At 39.2% G+C, this 16,461-nt stretch overlaps 2 protein-coding genes across 2 annotated transcripts; one reads left to right on the plus strand and one right to left on the minus strand.

The window, feature by feature from the left end:
- The first annotated feature begins 741 nt into the window (after positions 1 to 741).
- Positions 742 to 3,263, plus strand: ppil1 (peptidylprolyl isomerase (cyclophilin)-like 1). Its single transcript, XM_053441106.1, has 4 exons — positions 742 to 934; positions 1,161 to 1,315; positions 2,703 to 2,771; positions 2,859 to 3,263. Exons 1-4 carry the CDS (start codon positions 879 to 881, stop codon positions 3,077 to 3,079), a joined length of 501 nt encoding a protein of 166 aa, XP_053297081.1. The 5' UTR covers positions 742 to 878; the 3' UTR covers positions 3,080 to 3,263.
- Positions 3,264 to 3,350: 87 nt separating this feature from the next.
- Positions 3,351 to 16,461, minus strand: slc6a11a (solute carrier family 6 member 11a). Its single transcript, XM_053441081.1, has 14 exons — positions 16,317 to 16,461; positions 12,784 to 12,918; positions 12,562 to 12,702; positions 12,068 to 12,155; positions 9,281 to 9,413; positions 7,486 to 7,620; positions 7,306 to 7,409; positions 6,867 to 6,991; positions 6,427 to 6,539; positions 6,196 to 6,333; positions 5,716 to 5,818; positions 5,016 to 5,116; positions 4,756 to 4,926; positions 3,351 to 4,627 (listed from the first exon to the last, which is right to left on the minus strand). Exons 1-14 carry the CDS (start codon positions 16,447 to 16,449, stop codon positions 4,514 to 4,516), a joined length of 1,734 nt encoding a protein of 577 aa, XP_053297056.1. The 5' UTR covers positions 16,450 to 16,461; the 3' UTR covers positions 3,351 to 4,513.

Genomic DNA, 16,461 nt, shown 5'->3' on the forward strand with positions numbered 1-16,461 from the left:
TTGATTTTGGTTTGTATTGCATATATTTATTTGATCTTTTTCTCAAAAAGACACACTTTATATCTGTAGTTAAATGTATTTGGACATTATCTCACTAAACTTGTTCATTTTTTTTTAATTAGTCCTTTCTGCAGAGATGTTATAAATATTTGAACGGGATTGTGTCCATTCCGTTTGTTTAAATTGTATGTTAATGTCTTAGTTTATTAACTAGTTATATCATATTGTTAAACAAAATCTTATGAGAAATCCGGTTATATTATATATCTAGACATTCTGGATGACAAGTACACCTGGAATCAATCAATCAATCTATCAATCTATCAATCTATCTATCTATCTATCTATCTATCTATCTATCAGCCAATGGACAACCAAAAGCACTTGCTGTCTAATCTGCCATCCTAAAACCTAATGTGGCCCCTGTAGATAAACTGAAGGTTACCGGTAACAGTCATAATAAATCCTTGAAAGCTTCTACAACACCCTCACACGAAAGGGGGGGAGCTCAGCTTTACAGATAATGGGGCTGAGGTATAATGAAAGATAGATAGATAATCTATCTATCTTTCTATCTATATATCCATCCATCCATCCATCCATCCATCTCTCTCTCTCTCTCTCTCTCTCTATCTATCTATCCATCTATCTATCACTTCCCAACACAAAGTGACGCTCACATGCGGTATTGTCCAGCAGGGGGCAGCCAGATATCCCTGACTTCCTACAATTTGCAAAGGAAATGAGCGGCAACTGCAGAAGAAGAAACTCCCTGGGTCCTGCTGAATGAACGTGCGACACCGACACGTCGTTTTTATCTCTTTTAAACAAAACGTGTTCGTTTAGAGACGAAGTGAAAGTCTCAGTTGGAAGTGAACATGTCGGGGATACCTCCGGATACATGGCAGCCGCCCACAGTGGCTTTTGAGACAACGTGAGTGTGAAATAAGAAGTTCTGAATGCTAACATTTAGCTGGCTGGTGGTGTTAGCTTCACAGATTTGTTTACACCAGTATTTCTCTCAGGACTTTGCATCATTTGCAGCCAGTCAGAGAGTTTCTGAGTTCAGTTGTTACAGGAGACAAATGCCTCAGATCGCCTCGTCTGGAGTGTGTGAAACAAAGCAACTCGTAGATTAACACGCTGGCTGTGCGTTGCAGGATGGGGACCGTGGTGTTGGAGCTGTACTGGAAACATGCGCCAAAGACCTGCAAGAACTTCGCTGAGCTGGCCCGAAGAGGCTACTTCAACAACACCAAGTTCCACAGGATCATCAAAAACTTCATGGTGCAGGGGGGAGACCCCACAGGCACAGGTGGGTTCACATCACCGACACCGATGTATGGACTCACTATAGAGACACACTGGGCGTTGAGTCTGGGCTTGTTGTCTTTTTTTATCTGAGCCAGGTCCACTGCTTTTTATTTATTCTCCGATACTTCCCTGGGAATATCAATTTATTATTATTATACAGATTTAAGATCAGTGTTTAAATGGCACAAACACTTTTAATTAATTGGAGTTGATCAACGTGTCACATGTTAGAATGTGACATTTTTCCAGAGGTAGTGTGCAAATCAACAATGTGGAGAATAAAGGATTTTTCATGTGGAAAATCAATGATGAATGGAACCTGCTTAAACCCATACAACTGGAAGTCTGTCTATCATTCATGCTTTATACAACATCATATACAATGGGTGGCGTGGTGGAGTAGCACTGTCGCATTACAGCTGGAAGGGTCTTGTTTCGAATCCTGATTTGGCCGGGTTCCTTCTGTGTGTGTTTTTGCAGGACCTTCCTCCCACAGTGCAAATACATGTAGATTGGGGGTTAGGTTAATTTGAGACTGTAAAACTATCCATAGGTTTATAATACAGTACATTATAAATTATATAAAATACCTAATTCTTTTAAGAAATTCTTACCGATTTACAATTCAAATTATTCACTGGGAAATATTCATGTTACAACCTACAGTGATATTTCAGGGACGGTGTGATTCCAATCTTCGGTTGATACTTTAGGGAAAGATGAAAATGCCCTAAGCATTACAGACCAGGCACAAAGCTTGGTCTGTAAATAAATGGTTTAAGTGTTTGTGGTGAAAATTGTCTTTGTGTACTGGTATTTATTAAGAAAGAGCCTTTGCAAATCGACCCAGACCTCTGCATTATCAGTTATTAATGACTTATAATGACAGAAATGACAGTGGATGAAGCAGGTGGTTTCTCTTCATGTCAACGGGAGGGAAGGGACACCGGCTGAGCTCAGATTCCGACGGCCAGACTCCATAATCTTGTAAGAACCTCGCCCTGGAGTGGGGAGGCTGTTACAGCAGCAGATTCATGTCTGTGGTTTTGGGCCATGTTTTCTGTACTAACATTCTTTTAAACAGACGTCAGTGTGTCAATGTGAACTTCCTGGTCTAACACATGCTGTACTTTTGCTGTAACAGGCATTGGCTGGTTCAAGCTCCTCAAATGTGTCACGTCTGGGTTTTAAACGGAACATTTTAGCGTTTGTTGATTGAAAGAAATCTCTATTCATCATTAATTTTCCCATTCCATTTCATTGACAAATCAAAAAGTGGGTGAACGGAGTCAATAGATCCGAAGATTAATTGATAATGAAAATAATAGTCAGTAGCAGCCCTAATGTCTCTTGCTCACTTTTTTTTGTGATCTTTGTATTCTTAACAGGTCGAGGTGGTGCCTCTATATATGGTAAACAGTTTGAAGATGAGCTGAACAGGGAACTGAAGTTCACAGGTGAGAACAGTTGTAAAATCGCAACTAAACAAAAGGTGTTAGATATGAAGAATTTGAGTGTCTCATTTAATTTATGTGTCTGTTTAGGTGCAGGGATTCTGGCGATGGCCAATGCCGGACCGGACACCAATGGAAGCCAGTTCTTCCTCACTCTGGGACCCACCCAGTGGTTGGATGGAAAGCACACTATATTTGGACGAGTATATCAGGGGATGGGGTTACTGAACCGCATCGGCATGGTGGAGACAAACAGTCAAGATCGTCCAATGGAGGATATCAAAATACTTAGAACCAATCTGCCCAATTGAGATAATGTATTTTTTTTTTTTTACTGCCCTGTTTGAATAAATAAATAAATACCTGTATAATTAGTTCACATGAAAAATCCAATTTTTTCCAGAGCAATGACTGGTTACTCACGGAATCAATCACCAAAAAAAAATGATCTAGTATTTCCCTCAAAACGTTTAAAATAAATCTGTTTGAAGTCTTTGTAGCAGATCCCCCAGACCGGTTCTATGATCTCAGCGTCTCAGTATTGATGCTTGATTAGCATTTATTGTTCACTCCTTCACTCACATTCATACACATAATAATTGAAACACAAATTTTGCACTGGAAAGTTTTATTAAACAAATTTCAAGTCATAAATAACTGTTTATGGCACAATAAGGTTTGTGACACATTCTAGCAGCAAATGGCTTGATACTCATTTGAAGGCCCAAGGAGGTAAATGTATTTGGCTTAACTTGGTCCTTGCATATTTAGCTAACTATGTAAAATAGTAAGATTTCACAAAGAAAATATGTGTAATAAAATAGAGTTCTTTGAATACTAACAATGCCAACAATATATTTTTTAAAAGACAACGCTGCTGTTAAATTTGTTTTGGCTCATTTTACATTGAGCTCAAATCATTACAGTAAAAAAGTAATTGGAAAAACCAGTAATGATAGACAATGTTGATGGTGTCGATAGTGTCAGGAGCTTTTCACAGTAGCAATCACATTGCTTTTTAAAACATTTGATAATGCTCCACCCATTGGAAGCACTGGTATAAAAGTGTCCCATTTTTGCAAGTGAACACTGTAATATTGTTAACTCTGAGGTATTTTAGATTTGCGTTGCAGGAAAAAGTTTGCAACTACTATTTTGTATATACTGTATCTGTCACAATGTCATCTAACAACATATTTATATAAGCATTTCATAAACTGTTCTATATTCCAATATATATCTTCATCGTAAATCATGTATTAATACCGGTGTGGCGACAAACTTAATCCAACATAAAACCCAGAAGCCACTGAGGAGGATGTGGTTTACAGGCAAACTAATGCACCTTCCAAGTTTTCCTTTGATGAGTGTGTTGAAAACAAGCGAGCTTAGAGAAGAACAAAGAGAGATGATGCTTCCTGCTTCCAAAGGTCCAACCAGTGGCATGATGGTTCTATACATGACCTCAAGTTCCCGTTTTCCAATGTAAACCAAAAAGGAATAAATAAAATACCAGTTCACCACGACCAAGAAAGTAACAGAACAAAACAAAAGATTAAAGAAGGAAAATACTAACAAAACTAGTGTAAATAAAACAAATGATCCAAAATCCCAAAATCAGAAGGAGCCAAACAAACTAGATAAAAATAGCTCTAACAAATTCTAATCATTCTAATGTAGTAAACAATGTGCCGTACAAATTCCTCAAAAGAAAAAAAAGAAATTACTGTCAAAGTGACATTCCACTATTTATCGCTCTTTCTTCCACCATTGCAATCAAATAGAGTAGAATTGATGTTTGTCATTTCCTTTGTCATCACGGGAAGGTCGTCTGCAGGCCGGCAGCTCGTCCTGATACGCTGCAGAAATGTAATCATACTGTTAAAGAAGAGCACAGGCAGCAGCACAGAAAGCACAGGAAACACAGGTTCCACTTAAGTTTATAGATTCAAATCCTTCAAAAAAAAAACATTTCAATACCACTGACCTCCCACAGAGTCCCTTTTCCTCTGGCCAGTTTGCAGATCATGACGACTGGAATCATTACAAGAGACGATAAGGACAGGAACCAGCCGATCCAGTAAGCCCACCATGGATACACATACGAGTTGTTGAACCTCAGCGGGGTGTATCTCAGGACGAGAAATGCAAGTGTGCCCTGTGAAGTGTTAAAAAGAATATATTTACATTGAGGGATTAAAATAGAAAAATACATGTAATGTACTCTGGACTGTTAACGACACTTACACTGCAAATGAGAGGGGTCACATACATCCAGCAGAACTTGAACAGGGACAGAGGTTTGTACCCGATCATGTCCTCAATGTTGTTACTGAAGCGTTCAGCACCTACGAGACAAACACATAACATTACTGTACATAGCTTACTACTTCTCCTGCTTTTGTACTTTTACTTAAGTATTATTATAAATATGGTGTTTTTACTTTTACCTCATACTGTGGTACTCCTACTTTTATTTATGTGAAACAGTGTTTAGTTCTTCTAGTGGTAATATTTTATTCTACCGAAAAGAAACTGGTGTTTAATGAACTGGTAAATTGGTTAAGTTGAAAAAAAAAAAAGGCAATTAATTACCAGTTGTACAGTAATCATACATAAATTACTGTATCATGGATTTTTATTCTAAGAGACATCATTCCATCTGCAAAAGCTGCCTTCATTAAAAATGATATAACCTCAGAGACCTCTACTGGCCTAAACTAATACTAACAGGCGTCTAACTTGTGCTGTCCAAACAAATTCCATATTTTCTCATAGAATTACAATGCAAATGATAGCTTTAATTTATTTTATCATTACAAAACAATTTTTTTTCCAAAATATTCTACTGTGATATTGGTTGTTGAGTGGTTGATCTTTATGAGCTGAGTGTTTATCACTAAACCAAAACCCAAAGACTACTGCATGGTTGAAAGCTGTTTCTCACCATAAATCCACCCAATGATGACTGACTGGAATATTGCCATCAGCAGCAGAGTGGGACCACTGCACACGTAGTGATCAAAGATCTGCAGGATGTACGCTCCGGCCTACAATTCATACAGGCCAAGGATTGGTCAAAATAACAATTAATTTTTATTTTGCGATAAGTAAAACAGCTTAAACAGAAGTTAGCACTCATTGACTTCACTATGACTTTTACATGCTGTATATTGGGTATTGTCACCAATTACTTTAATTATATTGGATTTGGCTGCAACGCTGTTTACCCCTGAAACTCCAGTAGTGTTTTGTGGACTCAAACTCTTCACCCACACCCTCCATCGACATAGTGGTGGGTAAATAAATAATAAATAATAAGTGAATTTAAATTTTTGGGTGAACTATCCCTTTAATTTATCAGACTGCACATAAAGAAGCACGCTCACATGATGATCTCAACCTTACCACTGATGAATGGACTCACCTCTGACACCAATAAGAGACCTAACACATAACACAGAGCACTGATGAGCATCAGGAGAAGCTCTCTGCGGTATCCTCTCCGGATCTGGGAAGGGTAGATGTCTGCCAAAGAGGTCATGATGCTCTCGAGCCCAGCAAACTAGAAAGTGACAGAAAGTTAAGTGTAGGGACTTCCCCGCCCCCCCCAAAAAATATTACATTTTATAAGTAACATATAAGGAAGGCTGCTGACCTGACCGTCTATTCCTAACAAGATGATCATGGCGAAGAAGCACACAGACCAGACCTGAGGCCACGGCAGGAGAGTCACAGCCTGTGGGTACACTATGAAGACAAGGCCGGGGCCTGTGGAGAGAAACCATTACTGAAAAGATCAGTGTTGTCTGATCGAGTGTTGACTTGGTCCTATAATAACCTAAGAAGGACAATGCCAGGAATGCTTTAATTCTATAAAGAGTGTCAGAGCCAATATGTGACAGAATGTACAGATAAAACAAAACAATTAAATGTGTACTCCGGTAGAACCTTTTAATATTTACCAGTAATGAGAACAATCCAGTTGTCCTCAAATTTTTATTATTAAAATCTTTAAGGAAATAGTGAGTCAAAATGTTGACACAACATCCTATTGTGTGAGAGTTTAAACGCTTTGCTCTAGATTCACATTCGTACCTGACTCAGCAACTGTCGAGATATCGATGCCCTGTTTCTGTGACATGTAGCCCAAAATTGAGAAGATGGCAAAGCCAGAAATAAAGCTGGTGCCACTGTTCAACAAGCACAGATAGAAGGAATCTCTGCAAATCACAAACACTGCAGCATCAGTTTCTCTGATGTCATTATCGTGCATATAGGTAAAATAATACAAAGCACAGTAAAGGCAAGCTGACTTACACCTTTAAATCCAAACAAAATGAAAACGAATCAATGCCAATTTACAGATAAAACAGATTACTGAGGTTGACATTGAAATCAGAATATGACATGAGCTGTCTTATGTAATGAATCACATTACCTGTGTTTAGCAGTTTATTGTCAAGCCCTGTATTTGCAATATTGCAAGATTTAGCTGCGAACCATTTTGATGCTAATGATCTTATGAAGTACTCACCTGTAACAGTTGTTGTTGTACTTGTTGTAGCTCCCAAACGTAGTGAGACATCCCAAACATATAGCATAGGAATAAAATATTTGTGTTCCAGCATCCATCCAAACCTGCGGAATATATATATATTTGACTGTCACAATAACCCAGTAAAAGTTAGAGAGCAGTCGGTGACGATGAGGATACCTGAGGGTCGGCGAGCCGTGCGAGGTTGGGGTACAGGTAGTACTTGATGCCATGGAGGGCTCCAGGAAGCGTCACCCCTCTGAGAAGCAGCAACACTAACATGACTAAGGGAAACGTGGCTGTGAAGTAGGTAGCCTGCATTTGAACAGAAAAAAACGTTGTTTTTTGCCACATTGAGAGTAGCTGGTGGGTGTGATCCTGCAAAGTTGTGGTGGTTTTCCAGTCCACCAAGATATTTCCCAAACCATCCTGTGGTGTTTTAAAAAAAAGCTTTTGATTATTTATTATGACTCCTGGTAAATATCTACCTGACCCACCATACATTTATAGAAGGTGGCAGTTAAACTGTAATGACTTTTCTGAAAGTTACCAGGGACTTTGGGGGCCCCAGGCAAAATGGACCTGCCCTTGACATTCTTGTCTTCAAGCAAACAAAAATATGCAAAACTGTAAAAAAAAGTTCTCTAAGTTCTCACCTAAATCTCATTCTTGTGGACCGACATTTGCTTTTTTCTCAAATTGGGCCCCAGGCATTTGCTTGCTTTGCCCACCCTGTTGCAACATGATGGTGAATTCCCTGAAGCCAAAGGAGTAGTAGTTTAGGCTTGGACTCAAACCATATAATGATTATTTTGACAGATATTGAGGTTGTCACCAATTAAAAGAAATTATAATTTTTACTGGGGTTTACTGGGATACCTTACAAGTCTGTTCCCTCATATATGAGGATTAGGATTTGTAGGCTGGGGGCTTCTCAGATGTGGCACAATGCTTCATTTATAATGGAATGTTATCTCCTGAACGACTGTAGCAGTGCAGATTTGACAATTGCATTCAGCCACATTGCGCCTTGCTTGAACCTTAAGATGAAACTGTGAAACTCCATGTAAGTAAAGGTATGGGACCTCAGAAGAAAGTTGAAGAATTTCACAAAATAATGTTTCAGCATTTGGGACACAGTCCGGACAAAGGTTGATCTGTAGCTGAGATTGTTCTGTGAATTACAGTGTCAGTGTTAGATACCTTCCATGTTGTTACATCTGCCCCATGGACTTTTTCTACCATGCCCTCTACCTCTTGTTCTGGGTACTGCTAACCGGCTACCACTCCCTGAAGTGTTCTCCCTGTGTGTGTGGTTGTCTGCAGGTGCAGAGCAGAGCCTCACTCATCTGTCATCAAGCCTCCATGCTGACAGATCCTAGCATCTGTTACCACTCGTCCTGTTCTGTCTCGGGTCCTTGCACTCTGGATAACCTTCTGAACCTATTACCTTTACCCCATCACTCCTGCCTCAGCCGTGAGCTCCTGGCTCCCCTCTCACAGCTCCATCTCTTCCTAGACTGCACCCTGGCAATAAATACATCCATGTCTGTGTTTGCAGCTGGTTTCACCTGTCTAACAATTCCACTTAACACATGTTGTCTAACTTGGTGACATTAACGGGTTGCCGTGCAAATTGAAGACTTGGGTTGATTACATAAACAATAATTGTACTACTACATAATTCAATGTGTAAACATCTGCTGCTGTAGAGACCAGAAGGGAAACAGATGTGAAAGAACAAGTAATTGAGGGGTCATATGTTTCTTATAATCTACGTTGCCCTTTATGACCTTTACATACTCTGTTGTCAAGGTCAGAACATGTACCTAATTTTACCAATTCGGCCTTCTGAGAATGCTCCTCCATAACTCACCAAAGTAAAAATAAGGAAAATGGAAGAAAACCATGAAAGTTATGAGGGTCTTTGACACAAAAGGCCTCATTTCTGAGAGATGGATGTCGTTGTTGTTACCTTTCCTGTGGACCTCACTCCTTTCCAGACACAGAAGTAGCAGATGATCCAGGCCAGCAGAAGGCACAAAGCAAGGTCCCAGCGTATATTTCCCAGGGTCTCGATGCCAGTGGATATATTTAACACCCGTCGTCTGAAAGGATCAGTGCATTGTTAATAAACACGAACCAGTTACTGTGCATGTACATAACATACTCAACACGTCCTTCAGTCTCGTGTTTAGACAACAGACAACAGCATCAAATGTATAATCTGAAGTGAAGTGGACAAAATGATGCAAACAAATCCGTCCACCTATAGATGTATTCTTAACTATACAAACAATAATATGCTGATAATATACAGTATTGTATCAATGCAGCCAATAAAATATTTGTTTAATGACAAAGTGTGTGAAAGTGGCATTAAAGCAAGATTGAATGGTTCAGTTGTTTTAAGCTTCTTCTTTTTTTACTCGTAAATCCATTAGCCTGGGGCCATGGCTCATTTGAGGATATGAAGCCTGAGAAATGTAATGGATGAAAACTATTCCTGTCCTACATGTACTTGCTGAAGTAAATATACACAGTGGTTCTTCCTTTGGTATAGGTATAAAGTATATTAAGTGATGTTGCACTGTCCATACACCAGCTAGAGAGCGAAACGATGGTGGTGCAGGCTATTTGGGTGAATATTAATAATAATAATAATATATCTATCACCTTTGGAATGTTTTATCATAATGATTAAATATCTGAGGCAAACAATGCATGCAAATTTGGACTAAACATCTCCACAGATTACCATCTGAGGAGACAGCATCTCAGTAGCAAATTCCTGCAATCTAACGCGAGTATTACTAATAAGGCTTCTGCCAAGTCATAACGCATGAACCACATCTTGACCAATGCTCCTGAGCACTGCTCACAAGCTGTATCATTTAGATTTATTAGGACGCAAACGCAGACACAAGATAAAGGCATTCAGGTACAGGGAGTGAAGATAATTTATTGGGTAATAAAGAAGCTTAAAGGTTTACGGACGCTGGCAGACATACAAACGCGAACAGAGAAGCCAAGCTCAAAAGGCACTGGGTGTGCATGTGAGGACAAAAACACATGGAACAGAACAGCAACGTGAGGTAACACTGGGAGCTGAGCAGGCGAACTGACAAAGAGCACTGGGAGCACAGAGGCTTTAAATCCACGAGGGAGGATGGATTATGGGACCACCGTTAAACACACAAGAGCGGGGGAGACAATAGCAGAGAAATCCAGCCTAAGACAAAAGTTAAATGGTCCCCAGAGAAATAATGAAAATAGTTCCGAGGAAGAAAATACGGAGGATTGATGTGGGAGAATGTACCCCCTCCTGTTTTCATGAATACAGTGCCCCTATTCTTCCCTTCCCCCCTTCTTGCTAACAACCTCATCACAGTGCCCCTTATCCTGAAACCCCTTCCTGCCTTTTGCTTGTAAAGCTCCGTGAACGTTAATCCCAATGTCTATACATTTTGATAAAGGCTACAATTTGCATAATCACCCTCTCTTCCCACTGTATTACTGTCCCACTGTCTTTCACTCTGGGCCAGTCTGTTGTCTCAGATCCGCTCTGTGCAACAGGTTCACCGGATTCTGGAGTACCAATACAGCAAACTCTGAGACTGGACTCTGGATGTGTTCGAAAAACAACCTTGAGAATCCAGCGAGTCATTACGAGGACAGATCGTAATTTGAAGTGAAAATTCTGTTCAATTAAATGTTTGTGGTGAATGTAGGAGAATCCCAGGAATGGAAATTTGTCAGTAATTTTTCAAAAATACTTCTTTATTTCACAAAAAGGAAATCCAAGGATCCAAAAAGGCAAAAAAACAGAAAATCCAATTCATTAATTTGGCAAAACAGAGTTCCAAAAAGGAAAAAACAAAGAGGGTCAAAAACCAGAGAGTCAAAAATCATTCCAGAAAATAAAGCTCTAAAATTGCAGTATCCTTGTATGTCTTCTTTAGAGTGAAAAAATGATACAATCCGACAGGGGACAGCAGAAAGACTGGGCTTAAATAGAAGGGGGAACAAAAACAAGACACAGGTGAACAAATCAGGCAAACACTCAGGGTGACGATAGGGAACAGGTGAGGGAGAAAAAGAGCGGGAAGCAGTAGAGGGCGGAGTCTCAGGACAATAACAAAACACACATGGCCTGACAACATAAACACAACAAGCACATGACAACATAAATAAACAGGGGAAAAGACATGACATAAAAAAACACAAGCAGGAAGCACAAGGAAAAATGTCTTAAATCACGGGGTCTTAAAAGTGACAAATCATAGCTTGAAATGCTCACAACTTGGCTGTCACAAACAAAATCAAGAATCCTGAGAGATAAGGGGAATAAAGATTAGTGTATGTGATGTATATGATGTGTATTTGGAAAATGATCCAGATTTGTTCTGTTCTGTTGACAGCCTCTGCACATGCATTGTTTAAGTTATCCAGTGCGTTGTTTACTTGACCTTTCATCTGACAGGGTGTGAGTCCATATTTCTGTGCAGACTGTAGGACGATTAGAAACCACTGTAGTGGAAGCTAATGAGGATCTGATCAAAGAATATGGTGTCATATAATGTCTAAATGTGTCTGACCAAGTATGACGCATAATTACCGAGAAGCTGTTTCCCTTATAGTACAATGCTGCAGTTTTAAGATTCAGACTCTATTAGGTCTTCATTATGGATTTGCAAAAATCCATCCTTTCCAAAAGCACAGCTTTTGTTTTCCATATAATTTCATATAAATGATCACTTACTGCCAAAACTCTAGAACAGACGATGACATATTCAGTGATGAGGTCCAGTTAGCAGTGTGGTTATAGTCGTTTAATACCACACAAGCATCTGGAATATATAACATTTAAACACAGTTAAAACCAAAAACCAATGATCAAATGACAAATCAGTAGATTAATACTACATGATAAATCCATGCGTCAAGATTTAAGGCAGATATTATATAGTTTTTCTATAGCACTTAACTTTAACCAGTATGCAAAAAAAGAATAAATGGTTTATAACAAACTATAATGTAGCTGCAGGCAGATTTAGTGTTTATTTATTTACATTATTTATAAGCAATTTCAACTTCTCCCATGAAAACATTTTATATTATTATATCAATGTTTTAAAGAAATCTCTATATACTGCCTATGCTACAAATGCTAAATAGGAGGCTGGAAGTAGCACTTTCGATTATTAGTAAGACATCAAAGGGTTAACGTGGGGATAAATAATGACAGCAGTTTACCTGTGTTCCATGTGTTGTTACAAGTGGCCCATGGCAACTCTCCAGATAGTGAGGCGAAAAGGTAGAAGAAAGCCCAGGCCAAGATCACCATGTAGCTGATACACCCATAGAAAAGGATAATTTGGCTGGCGTATCCAATGCCTGGAAGCAAAAATAAAACAAAATAAAAAGAACATCATGTTTCCTCAGTATTTCTTCCTTGACAGGTGTACAGCACCTTACCTTCAAACAAGGGGCAGAGCTTCCTCCAGCACATGATTCCCCCCTGACTGGTGTACTGACCCAGTGCTATCTCCAGGACGAACAGCGGAATGCCACACGTCACAAGGAACAGGATGTAAGGAATAAAGAATGCACCTGCAAGTGTAAATAAAGCACATGTGTTTTATCGTTACTACAAACAGAATGGTTTGTGATCCTGATTTAAATGGATGGATTTTACTTTTATCATATCATCACAGCCAAAATTAAGTGTGAACTTGCTGCATTGTGCAAAAGAAACGGTCCGCTTCACTTTCAGAATATCTAAAAACTGTCTAAAAGAAGAGGGCCACGTTTAATTTTGTACAAGTTTGTATGAGTTAAAAAAGAAAAGAAAAAGTTTTACTCAACCATCCTCTATTTGCTAAAAAAAAAGAGCAAAGGCTAAGATGCACCAATTGTTCAGGATAAAGGTTTTCAGTTTGATTTAAGTAAAAAAAATTCTAAATAACATCATTCTATATTTGCTCTAACTTCTTTATTTTATTTATGTCCTATTTGAGTATTAGTAACTCACGTAGCTTAAGTAGGAATAACAAATAGCAATTCCAGTTTAATATGGTCAGACTCTTTATTGTAAACACTGTTCAAACAATTTATTCTAACCACGAACAATTAGGTCAACATCTGTTCAAAAATGCCCATGCCAAGATATGTCCTACAATACTTGAAACGTTTTTTAGGACAGCAGTTCATTTTTTAGAGACATTTCCTTTGTGCTCGCCTTCAGACCATCTAGTCCAAGGAATATCTTTTGAAATACTTCAAATGTTTTGATCAGTTATTTTTCGATAGCTGAGGTGTATTGCGTATATCCCATCCCCATTAGCAAGGCACAGGCTCTTGGTACATTCAGGTCTTCCAGGACTTGTGTTCCCTCGATCACTATCCTTGCGCTGGCTGTTGAACAGTCCACTCTCCCTTACTGTCAACATTAGTGCAACAACATGTTCCTGTAGATTCATGCTGCACAACATCAGGAGAATACGCCCCCTTCTCCCTCTCAAGGCAGCGCAAGTTCTGGTCCAGTCTCTGGTCATCTCACGCCTAGACAATTGTAACTCCCTCTTGGCAGGTCTACCTGCTAGTGCCATCCGACCTCTGCAGCTCATCCAGAATGCAGCAGTTCGACTGGTTTTTAACCAACCTTAATTCACTCACACTACTCCGTTCCTCCGCTCCCTTCACTTAGTACTTGCATACCGTGCTACCTCAAAAAGCCAATGGGACTTTTCCATAGGCCTTTAGATCAGAGGTCTTCAACAGGGGGTCCGTGACCCCTAGGGGGTCCGCGGAGGTACTGCAGGGGGGTCGCGAAATGTTTGGTTGATTAGAATTTTTTTAACCAATTTTCTAACCAATTTTTTTTCACAAATTTAAATGTCTTTAAATACACATTAACATGCATCCGACATATTGAGAGGCTGATTTTACCCTCTGCCTGACAGCCTCCATCCGTCCAAGATTAGATAAGTTGTGTGCTACCCATCAGGGTCAGACATCTCACTGATGTGGGAGTATGTGTGTCATCCAGAGATGGCTTGAGGATTCACTATCTCTTCTACATGTATGTTTAAAATTAAAAAATGAATCTGTGAATTACTTTAATAGCTCAGTGTTGTATGCAAGATGTATGTTTATAAATGGCAGTGGCATGGCCACCCTGTACCTAGCACATGTTTAAATTAAAAACATGACTATATGAGCCTGTGTTATATTTGAATAGCTTAGTATTGAATGCACAATAACAGGGTAGCTATGTTTATATATGGCACTAGGCCCAGCTTAATATAAATGACAATTTTATACAATTTATATAGTAGGGGGTCCCTGCTCCATCTCTCCACCAGTTTTGGGGTCCTTGGCCTGAAAAACGTTGAAGACCCCTGCTTTAGATTATTCTCCACATTAACATGACTATATGTCCACACCAGGGCCAGTTTCAACTTAAAATGCAGTAAACGACTTATTCTATTACCTTTGCGGTGGCAAAACTAACGCTATACAAGTTCAGTGCCACTTAATGTTATTCGGCTGCTTCCATAAAACAAAACAAAGCGACAAAAAGAGACACCGTTAATGTTAGCTAGCTGAGAAGGCCCATATGACTTTTAAAATTTGCTTCGTAATTTAACTTAAGTGCCATGTAAAACAATGATATCTGTCACTCTTTGCTGATACAGTTAGTAGTTATGATTAAGACAAGACAAAGATGGCTACTTGCCCTAATGATATTCAAATTTTATGACTCCTATTTCTCGTAACAGTTTCTCTTCTTGTGATAGAGGCAACTGCAGTGGAACATGCCCGGACAAATTTGGGCGTGTTACTTAAGTTAATATTTCTTCCGGTTGGGTGAACACAGAAATATGTTACACAAAATGATCAGGTAGCAAACGCGGAAAACCGTCTTTATTTTAAGTGCGATTTACTAACCCCATTATTTTTTAGAGTGTAGGGATCAACTAGGTCCTTAACCCAAAGCTACAGTAATTCCCCCCCAAAAACCTTTAACAGGGGAAAGCCACATGTGAAGGATTCCACTCCCAGGACGATCAGAAGCGCAATAGCTGCCACATGGAGCTCTTCCACAAAAGAACAATATTTACAACACAGGGGAGAAATGTGTCCAACATAAATGGAGAGGTGTAACAATGTTGTGTTTACACCAAAAACAAAGTCTGACAGAGATTAAGGGGTAAGTATTAAGAATTGTTATCATAATGTGATGTGACATCAAGTAAAATAGTTAAAAATAACATAGCTGGTATGGTTCTAAAGAGAAATGAAGGAATGGACTATTATGTGATGGTCACCTCTTGACCTTCTTACTGCATGGCCTGTAGAGTCAACATGTAAGTGATGGACCAGAACCACAGTTTAAAACAAATCGATATAACACTGAAAAAGGTTTGTGTCTGCTTCAGTGTAATGCATTACACCTCTTCACCCCCTTGTTTAAAAGTACATTAGTAAAGTGGAGTACTGCTCCTTTAATCGACAGACTCATCACAGGAGAGCCGTGTTTTATAATTAAATAAAAGGGATCAGTGAAGAATGCGACTTAGCTTTTTGTGCAAACACACCCATACATTATTTTCATAGCCTTTCATAACCTGTCACATTCTTAATCGTCAGATGTGAAGCAGAGGGAGACACAGACGGAAAGGAGGGGAGGGAGTTTGTGTTATAATACCGAGATTTAAAAAATAGTGTGTATGGTTTTGCAATCAACAATGTCTGACATGTAAAATACTGTTTTCAAGTTAGTAGGGGAGTTTTCCTTAGTGCACACTGATTTTCACGTCTTTAAATTTAACTGTAGCAAAAATGTCAAGACCTAACAAGTCAAAACAAATAAATGTCAAATTTGTCCCCATACGTTTCTCTAGTATACAAGGTCAATAATGAATGATTTGTATGAAGTTTGCATAGCGGATCTGACACTTGGTGGGGAGTTAAAACTTGAGAGAATAACACACAGAAGTACTCACCACCACCATTCTTGTAACACAAGTAAGGAAATCTCCACACATTTCCCAGTCCAATAATGGCACCGACAGTAGAGAGGATAAACTCTGTCTTGCTGTCCCACTTGCCACGCTCCTGTATTGTTTGCGAGGTCATCTCTGGAGAAGG

This window comes from Pleuronectes platessa, chromosome 2 (genome assembly GCF_947347685.1).
Source record: "Pleuronectes platessa chromosome 2, fPlePla1.1, whole genome shotgun sequence".
Lineage (NCBI taxonomy): Eukaryota > Metazoa > Chordata > Actinopteri > Pleuronectiformes > Pleuronectidae > Pleuronectes > Pleuronectes platessa.